General features: G+C 45.6%; 1 protein-coding gene across 2 annotated transcripts; it reads right to left on the reverse strand.

The window, feature by feature from the left end:
* Positions 1-70: 70 nt before the first annotated feature.
* Positions 71-8,630, reverse strand: MC2R (melanocortin 2 receptor (adrenocorticotropic hormone)). 2 transcript variants are annotated; one of them, XM_014540253.1, is made up of 2 exons: positions 8,588-8,630; positions 71-2,346 (listed from the first exon to the last, which is right to left on the reverse strand). In XM_014540253.1, the coding sequence occupies exon 2, from the start codon at positions 2,210-2,212 to the stop codon at positions 1,322-1,324; it is 891 nt and encodes a 296-aa protein (XP_014395739.1). In that variant the 5' UTR covers positions 2,213-2,346; positions 8,588-8,630; the 3' UTR covers positions 71-1,321. The 2 variants fall into 2 exon arrangements, with proteins under 2 accessions (XP_014395739.1, XP_014395738.1); XM_014540252.1 differs by lacking the exon at positions 8,588-8,630 and adding an exon at positions 7,542-7,673.
* Between the last annotated feature and the right edge of the window lie 417 nt (positions 8,631-9,047).

Consider the following 9,047-nt stretch of genomic DNA (forward strand, 5'->3'; position numbering starts at 1 on the left):
AGGGTGGGGTGGGGTGGGGTGGGGGGGCGCAGGCCCTGCCACACCATTCTCTCCCTCTCCCCCAGGCCTTCACCACCCTATTGTCTGTGTCCATGGGTTATGCAAATATACATTCAAGTTCTTTGGCTGATCTGTTCCCACCCACCTTCTGCTTCTTCTTTAAGCTTTATTTTTTAAGCTATTAACAACAGATGAGTTTACAAACTGTTTCTTTTATTCCTATTGGCAATGCCTCTTTTTAATATCTGGCATCTGTCCTGTAGCTGATGGTATGATGAAATTTTGTAGTGACTGAGTCTCTCAGACTCATCTGTGGAAGGAAATAAAATGTCTTTCCATCGGTTTCTGCCTTGGATCTCAATAATAGCACTGTTCTTGAAATTCTTGAAGTATTATTTTGGTATTGGTTTTTCCCAGAGTTTCAAAGCATGATGATCTCTCTCTCCCGCTCTCTCTTTACTTAAAAAAATACATATTGGGGCTTGGGGCCTCTTTTCCTTTACTTCTACATTTGGACAAATTCACAAAGATTGGATATACCTTCTTCAGATGGTCACAATTTTCCTCTGGTCTTTATTTACACACAGGAACCAAGCTGATTAAATTTTTATTTCTTCCTTTGAAATGTATGCTACTAATGCATGAGGAGTTTTAACCAAGAAAGGATTGTAAAGCCAGTGGGGTACTGCGTGAGCAAAGAAGTCTGACAGAGAAGGTTCTTTCATTCTTGAAAACTCAAAGCTGGTTATTTGACATTTATAATTTATATCCTGCCTGCTTCCAAAAAGATTTGAAATGGCATTTAATAAAGCAGACAGGTAGGCGGGAGGGAGGGCAGGCCTTCTGCATGGCGGTGTGGGACAGGCAAATTCAGCTGCAGCAACTTATTGGCACCTTTGGCTTACAAAGGCCTACATATTGTTTCTGGCCTGAATACTTGTCCTGGTACTTTAACTTCTAGAAACCCCTTATAGTGTCCTCTAGCCTGGAAAGGCCACTCAGTAATAGGCTTACAGGATACCTATAAAAGAGCAAGTTCTCCCCTTAGCCCAAAGCTCTCAAATTTGCATTGCTGTGTGTGCTTTGTATTCTGTCCCTTTTAGTACATTATTTTATCTCTCTAGTTATAAGAGTTGTACTCCAGCAAGCCTGTTCACACAGAACCAAACTATTACAAATACTAGCAAGTGGGCTCATCCTCATGCACACTAGGGATGATAGGGCAGTGTTAGTATTTGTTGGTATGTCATGTTATTCTATCACGTGACAATATTATCACCGTGATGATAATTAATCCCCCTGGTGAGAATCAGTAATTCTACTAGTACCTGCTGCAGAAGATCATCTTTTTGAATGCTTCCCTGAGCTCTGGGCTTCGGAAGGCATATATGAAGGGGTCAATGACTGCATTGCACATGATCAACATGCCATTCACCTGGAAGAGGGACATGTAGCAGACACAGTAAGGGTTATTTGGGCAGAATGTCATTAAGAGGACATGAAGAACAAAGGGGGCCCAACAAAAGATGAAGACCCCAAGCAGGATGGTCAGTGTGATGGCCCCTTTCATGTTGGCTCTGGAAAGTGTTGAGATCTTCCTGGCATGGGAACGGGCCAGCAAGAACATGTGCACATAGAGGCAGAGGATAAAGACCAGCATCAGAGGGAACAATGATGTAAAGGTGATCACTGTGGGGATGCGATGGGAGAAGATCACCATGGTGATGCCACTGCATGTGCAGCATGTCCAGATGACCGCCAGGACAGCAACGGCGCGGCGCATGGTCACAATGCTGTGGTACTGCAGAGCATGGAAGATGGTGATGTAGCGGTCCGCGGCGATCACAGACAGGCTGAAAATGGAGCCCAGGAGGGAGAGGATGAACAGGGAGTCGATGATGTCATCGGCCGTGGTTTCAAAATTGCCACGAGGCTTGAGATAACCCTTGTTTCTGAGCATGATCAGGATATTTTCCAAGATCTTATACAAGCTGCCCAACATATCGGAAATGGCCAGGCTGCAAATGAAAAAGTACATGGGTGCCTGGAGGTTCTTATTCTTGATCACAGCCAGCAGGACGATCAGATTCTCCAGCACCCCGGCGATGGATATTGTAAAAAATATCTCTTCCGGCAAAACCACATGAGGACAGTCCGAATTATTTCTTGCTGTATCATTGATGTTCTCATAAAGGTTGATTATGTGCTTCATTTCTCCTGCTTGTGGTTAAGACAATGATGTTACTTGGACTTGACAGAAGGCTGGACTGATTTTTCAGAATCTTTTTTTTGGGGGGAGGGTGGGTAGTACTTGTGGGAGATCTGAGGTAAAAACTACACGGTCACCTAGGAAAGAATATATAAAAATATCAGTTGCAAAATAAACTGCAAAATAAAAACAAGCCATGTTAACTTGAAGGAAGCTCTATTGCCTCAATGAAATATAATGGTGTAATACTTTAAATAACACAGTTTCCTGGGCCTTCATCCTCAGCACTCAGTGACAAATCTTTACTGGAATTTTGAGCCCAGAAATAAAAATAAAGATTATCCTTTGTCCTCTCCTCTTTCCCTTCCCCATTCTTCTTGTGAACCCAATTTGATGTGAGATAAATGAGAATGAGAAAAGAAGTAAGGAAATGAAAGGCATGTGTAGAAACAGAAAAGTACACAACTACCTTTCTTTGACTTGGAGGAGTGGCTGGATTCAGGGGACTGATGAGATGTTCGGGTCCTTTCTTTTTCACTGCCTGACCTTAGAGCATTTAGAATAATGGCAAACGTATTGATGTACATTTCCAAAGTTGACTATGCAATGCAATACACGTTATGATTTTTGTTTCAAAGGCTGAACTCGCAGGAATGGTATTTCTGGAGATTTCCAACGTTTTCAAGTTTTTTCTAGGTTGAAGTTGAATTATGGCAGTAAAAGGATCCAGTTTTCCTCAAGCAGAAAAGGCTGACTAGATCATAGTTGAGTGACTTTGAGAAGTCTGCTTCAGGTGAAAGCATGCGAAATTTTTACTGATTCAGTTTCCAGGTGGCTAGACACAGATTTTTTTTTTTAAATTTCAGAGAGGAAGGGAGAGGGAGAGAGAGAGAAGCATCAGTGATGAGAGAGAATCATTGATTGGCTGCCTCCTGCACATTTCCCTACTGGGAAGTGAGCCTGCAACCTGGGCATGTGCCCTTGACTGGAATCGAACCCAGGACCCTTCAGTCCCCAGGCCGATACTCTATCCACTAAGCCAAACCAGCTAGGGCGACACAGATGATTTTATGAAATGTTTCAAATTTTCCTTTGCCATTGTGGTGGTTTTAAGGATATGACCACAAGTTCTTTATAGTCCTCCCCACAAGAAATGGAGCTTAATCCCCCTCCATTCAGGCTTGCTGGAAGCCAGCTGCCATGTTGTAAAGAAGCTGTTGGGAGAGTGAATCAAGTATAGCTTTTGATCCAAAGTCCACAGGGCACATATCACTGTCTTACACTAAAGTTTTTCCTGAAAAGGAACTAATTTCCTTACAAAGGACTGGGGTCAAGTATTAAGGCAGAAATGTTTGAGTTCAGTAGGTAGATGATTAGGAAAGGAGTGGAGTGACAGGTGGTAACTGCTGGTAGGGTTCTACCTAGGTTGACCACTTTATCCTGTGTTCCCGGGACTGGGAGTCCTGCATCCTGGGCCCTCTCTCAGTCCCAGGCAACCTGCCGTGGTTACTTACTCTAGCTCTACCTACTTGGGCCCTGGGAAGCCTATACGCTAAAGCATCTATTCATGTTCAACATGCTGAGGAGAATGAGGCCTTTGATGGTTAACTTTATGTGTCAATTTGGGCCTCACGGTGCCTGATATTTGGTCAAACATTATTTTGGGTGTTTATGGATGAGATTAACATTTGAATCCGTAGTCTGAGTAAAGCAGATTGCTCTCCCCAGTGTAGGCAGGCCTCATCCAATGTGTTGAACAAGAAGGCTCCATGAAAAAGGAGACATATGTAAAACTACATATAATACTTTAATTAAACAATAAAAAAAAAAAAGGCTCCATGAGTACGGAAGAACTCCTGTCTGATTGCTGAGCAGGGGCATTAGTTTTTTCCTGCCTCTAGGATTCAAATGGAAATCTCAGCTCTTTTTTGGGGTCTGCTGGCTTCCTGACAGGGACCCCCATTGGCTCTCCTGAGTCTCCAGCTTGCAGACTGCAAATCTTGGGACTTCTCAGCCTCCATAATCTCGTGAGCCAACTCCTTATAATAGAGGCTGTTTCCCAAGGCCTGTGCCCAGCATGAACCACCTATGGAGACTGTCTGGACAGAGTCTCTCGTCTTATACTTGAGCCCATTAAATGTGGTCAGATTTGGTGTATATTTTCAGTCTTGAGTGCATTTGATGGTAGAATTGATAAAGAAAAAGGAAATGCTGGCAGAGCTTCGGGCACTTCTTAGGAAGAGGTGGTTCTGAAACCCAGCTCTGCTGATGTGCATTGCTGAGCTGCTGTTGCCAATCCTGCCAATCCATGGGAGAGTCCTAAATTTGACTAGACAATGGTTACGTGTGTTGGAAATGAAAACGATAAGAAATACCATACTGCCCACAAAAATCTAGCTGAGGAGCCCTGGCCAGGTGGCTCAGCTGGTTGGAGCATTGTTCTGTGCACCAAAAGGTTGTGGGTTCAATTCCCTATGAGGGTACATCTCTAGGTTTTGGGTTCAATCCCCAGTTGAGGGCGTGTCCAGGAGGCAGCTGATCGATATTTCTCTCTCACCTCTCTCTCTCTCTCTCTCTCTCACCCCCCCTCACTTCCCCTTTCCCTTTCTCTTCCCCTCTCTCTAAAAAATAAAACATATCCTCGGATGAGAATAAAAAAATCTAGCTGAGGAGATAAAACATGCACGTCTGAGAAAGAGAACAGACAAGGTTATGGTGACTTGCTGATGAGTCATGGCTGCTACATGGTGTACGTGATGTGGAAGAGGATTGGCTTGCCTACAAGCACTGTAGGTAATTCACTGTCCACTGTGCAGGGCCCCAAATGTATGCTTAGCAATTTAAATTAACACTCTCACAGATAAAAAAAACCCAACTCCCCAATACATCATTACGTTCTTAAAACTCTTCATTTTAAAGGCAGTTGGGTATCACTGTGGCTTCTCTCATAGTGCTCTCTATGTCAAAGGTCAGAGAAGGGGCACAGTGAAAGGTGTTCTCTTTTAATGCTCTAATTAAATGTAAGGGGTACTATTCCTATTCCTATTCCTCGCTATCCCCCTGATTTCCTAGATAAGAAAACGGAGGCTCAGAGGGGTTAAGTAACAAGGTTCTCCAGCTGCTAGGTCTGCCTTGCTCCAAGGCCCATGTTCTCTCCCGGGTTCCCTGTTAGGCAGAATTCCTTCTTTGAATTCTGTCTAGCATCCGTTATAAGGGGCCTTGAAGTGACCCTGAATTTCAGGGATGAGGCAGCCCCATTCTTTTCCTTCTTGTCCCGGTGGTATGATTGACAAGTAGTGTCCCTTCCCCACTTTCTTCATCACCTTTTCACGGTCAGCACACACATGCCTTTCTCTGTGCAGATGTTCCTCAACTGCCTCCCTCGCCCACAGGAGCATGAGGGAGCTTCCCACCGTGCTCCGCTACACTATGTGTCTGTATTTCTCTGATGGCATTGCTCACATTAAACACGTGGTCTTCCCTGGTAGGTGGATTCTGAGTTTTAGGATGAGCATTGTCCTCACCACCTCAGTATGCTCAGTGACTTGCAGAGAAGCTGGGCATGGCAATATGTGTACAGTCAACGGCAGATGAATGCTGCTTACACCAAACAAAAAGATCCTAGTAAAAGTTAGTTAGCCGCTGAGTTTTTAGATGAGACGCGTACCTAGAAAAATTAACAAGGTTAATAATAAAATGGCTTAAACATTTCTTACACTGATCTGCCTGAAGTTGCTCCAGAGCAGTGAGAGCTCCATTGCTGTGGGAGCAGAACTCTTCCTCTGCCACGAGAGATGCAGGAAGCACTGAAAGTGAAGACTGCTCTTCAGCTGTCTGCTCCACCCGCTGTTGCTCGCAGAGGCTCAAGGCAGGCAGGCACTCTGGCCAGGCTTGCAGCAAGGCCTGGCACCAAGGCCCAGTGGATATTTTTTATAAATACACTAGAGGCCCGGTGCACAAGATTCATGCACTGGGGTGGGGGTTCCCTCAGCCCAACCTGCATCCTCTCACAGTCCAGGATCTCTCGGGCGATATCCACCTGCACCTCTGACAGTCTGGGGCTCTCACAGTCCGGGACCCCTTGCTCCTTACTGCCCACCTGCAGCAGAGGTGGGAGAGGCTCCCGCCACCACTGCTGCACTTGCCAACCGTGAGCCCAGCTTCTGGCTGAGTGGCGCTCTCCCTGTGGGGGCACACTGACCACCAGGGGGAAGCTCCTGCATTGAGCATCTGCCCCCTGGTGCCAGTGCACGTCATAGTGTCCGATTGTTCTGCCGTTCAGTCGATTTGCATATTAGGCTTTTATTCTATAGGATGAATGAGGGAGCACAGCTTGTCAGCATCCCTCCTGCACTTCTGCGTAGGGTGCACTGAAGGGAGCTCTCCTCTTCCTAGTTTTTCTCAACGCCTTACTCTCAGTATCCCCCTCTATCCCTTGCCCATTTCTATCCCTTTAGGGTTTTGCATATGTGTATATATGTGTGTACATGTATATGCATGTGTGTGCATGTGTACATGCATGTGTTTGGGAAGAAGATGGGCGGTAGAATTATCTCAAGGCAGCCTAGGGAAATACAAATATAGCAAATAGCTGTTTTCCTAGAAAGAGTGGGGCTTCTGTTCTAAAGAGTGCATGCCCCCATGACAGAGCCAACCAAGGAGAGTCAGTGTCTCAAGTCTGCAGTGGCTGCGTGGCTTTCTAAGCGATGACCACTTTGGAGGAGTTTGTGATAAGGGATGTTTCTTATGCTTATTTATACTACACCCTGTGTTGCTTCCAAGGAAGTCAGAGGACTACAGGGCTAACGGACGAGAAAGGCAGAGAGAGAGTGTGTGTTGCCCCAGAACCACAAATAATCCATGTGCGTATGTTAATGGCAGAGTTGCAGGAAGCCAACTGCATACCAGGTTTCCTAATTGCCAGGGCAGCAAAACTATGGCGCTTGTAAAAACAAACGGTATTCAGGTAAAAGGGTGATTCTCATGAAAGGGTAAAAGAAGTATGATTTTTTTCACCCCTATTTCCATTAAGAAAAGCCCGACCATAGCCCTTGTACAGAGCCTGATGATAATTTCGAGACTAAGAACATAGAGAAGTTAATAAATTCATCAACAGGGAAGGCTGCTTTAGTTAGACCAGCAAGTAATAGATTTTATTGTTACAGTTCAATTAGAAAAATGATATCCTCCCTCCGGAGGGATGAAAGACCACAATTAAAAGGATAAGCTCTTAGGTGGAATTCTGAACACAACCTATTTAGGACAGGTCTAACTGTCCTATGTATCATCCCAAAACGTAAGAACCTGAGAAATTAGTAGAAAATGCACTTACCCTCCGCTCTGCAGTAGGAACTTTCTGGCCTGGATCGCTGAGAATGAATGAGGTTTGAAAGAAAAGCCAGCGAATGGACCTTGGGCCAGGAAGCACCGGAACACATGCATCACTGGGAGAGGCATTCGTTTGTTATCCTAACCTTGGAAGACGTCATGTGAAAGGGACTGCATGTTGCTGCTAATGTGGAGTCGAAGACACAGATTAAGACACCATTTCCCCGGGTCAGCTAAACAAAGCTGCTTCCAAAGTTTATGACAAGGTTCATGGCAGATTACAACGTATGACCTTGCTCCTCTTTTAACATCGTTTTCGAGTTGCATTGGATTTCAAACTGAGAAATTCAATCAACGGGTTTTGAGGAAATGGATTAGGAAGCATTTGTTTTTACATTTCCAGCAAACTTTTTAAGACATTTTACAAACAGTGGATTCATTAATCTCACTAAGAAGAAGGGAATAACCCTATTATCCATATTTCACAAGACTGAGCAGCGAGACAGAGGGAATTGTAGGCTCAAAGGGCAGCTGATGGAGCATGGGCCAAGGCTAGAAGAAAGCCCTTGTGTTCTGCCAATTCTTCTGTCATAACATTTCACAGAAACCACCACCGACACCTCCATCATTCACAGCAAAATTGTTTCGTTGTAGGGTACGTTCTTGCTGGTTTTCTGTTTGCCAGGCCTGCAGGGGAGGGCTGATATGTATGTGTGTACATGTAAATGCATGTGTTTGTATTTGGGCATGTGTGTACATGCATGTGTTGGTGAGGAGAATGGCTGGTAGGGTTATCTCAAGGCAGCCTAGGGAAATAAAAGTGTGAGGAACAGCTGTTGGTATCCAAGCACATCAACCTGAATGTGTAACTATGGCACGGGGCCAAGTTTGGGGGTGAACTGGAGCTTTGGGGCGGATTCCAAACCAGTAACCATTTCTGAAAATATCAGCTCCAGCCCCGAGCTGAAAGATGTCCCCATGTGGGTGGTCTGGAAGGACCGAGAACAGAGGTCTGAGTGTGATTCCCCAGGCGGGGAAACACATTCTTACCAAGTGCCTTTCCTCCGGCCTGTCCCTGAGGCAGGGCATGTTCTGCTGGGCGCTGCTGGACTCAGGGTCATTCCAGGCTTAGGACCGCTGGGGAGTAGCTGTGTGCCTGGCAACACGCCCTGGAGCTCAGTTGAGCCACACCGTTGAGACGGTCTATAAAAGCTGGGCGGTGCCTCCAGAAAGCCACGGTTGTGGTATCTGAAAGAGACACCGTGTCCTCAGCCCTCAGATTTGCAGTGCCACATAAACTTTGTCAAAGATTTGTGGATCTAATGAGCTGGTTGGGAAAACTGGTGGCCGGCCCCAGAGGCCGGCCCCAGGCAGGTTGCCAGTCGGAGCGGGTGTTGGAGCTTGGGGAGCTCTTTGGAGAAGGCAAGTCTCAGCAGATTCTATCTGTGTGGAGACCCAGGCAGCTGAATCTAGGAGAGATTTTGAGGGGGGACAAGATGGCCTAAGGGTT

Source organism: Myotis brandtii, unplaced genomic scaffold (assembly GCF_000412655.1).
Source record: "Myotis brandtii unplaced genomic scaffold, ASM41265v1 scaffold240, whole genome shotgun sequence".
In the NCBI taxonomy this organism is placed as follows: Eukaryota; Metazoa; Chordata; class Mammalia; order Chiroptera; family Vespertilionidae; genus Myotis; species Myotis brandtii.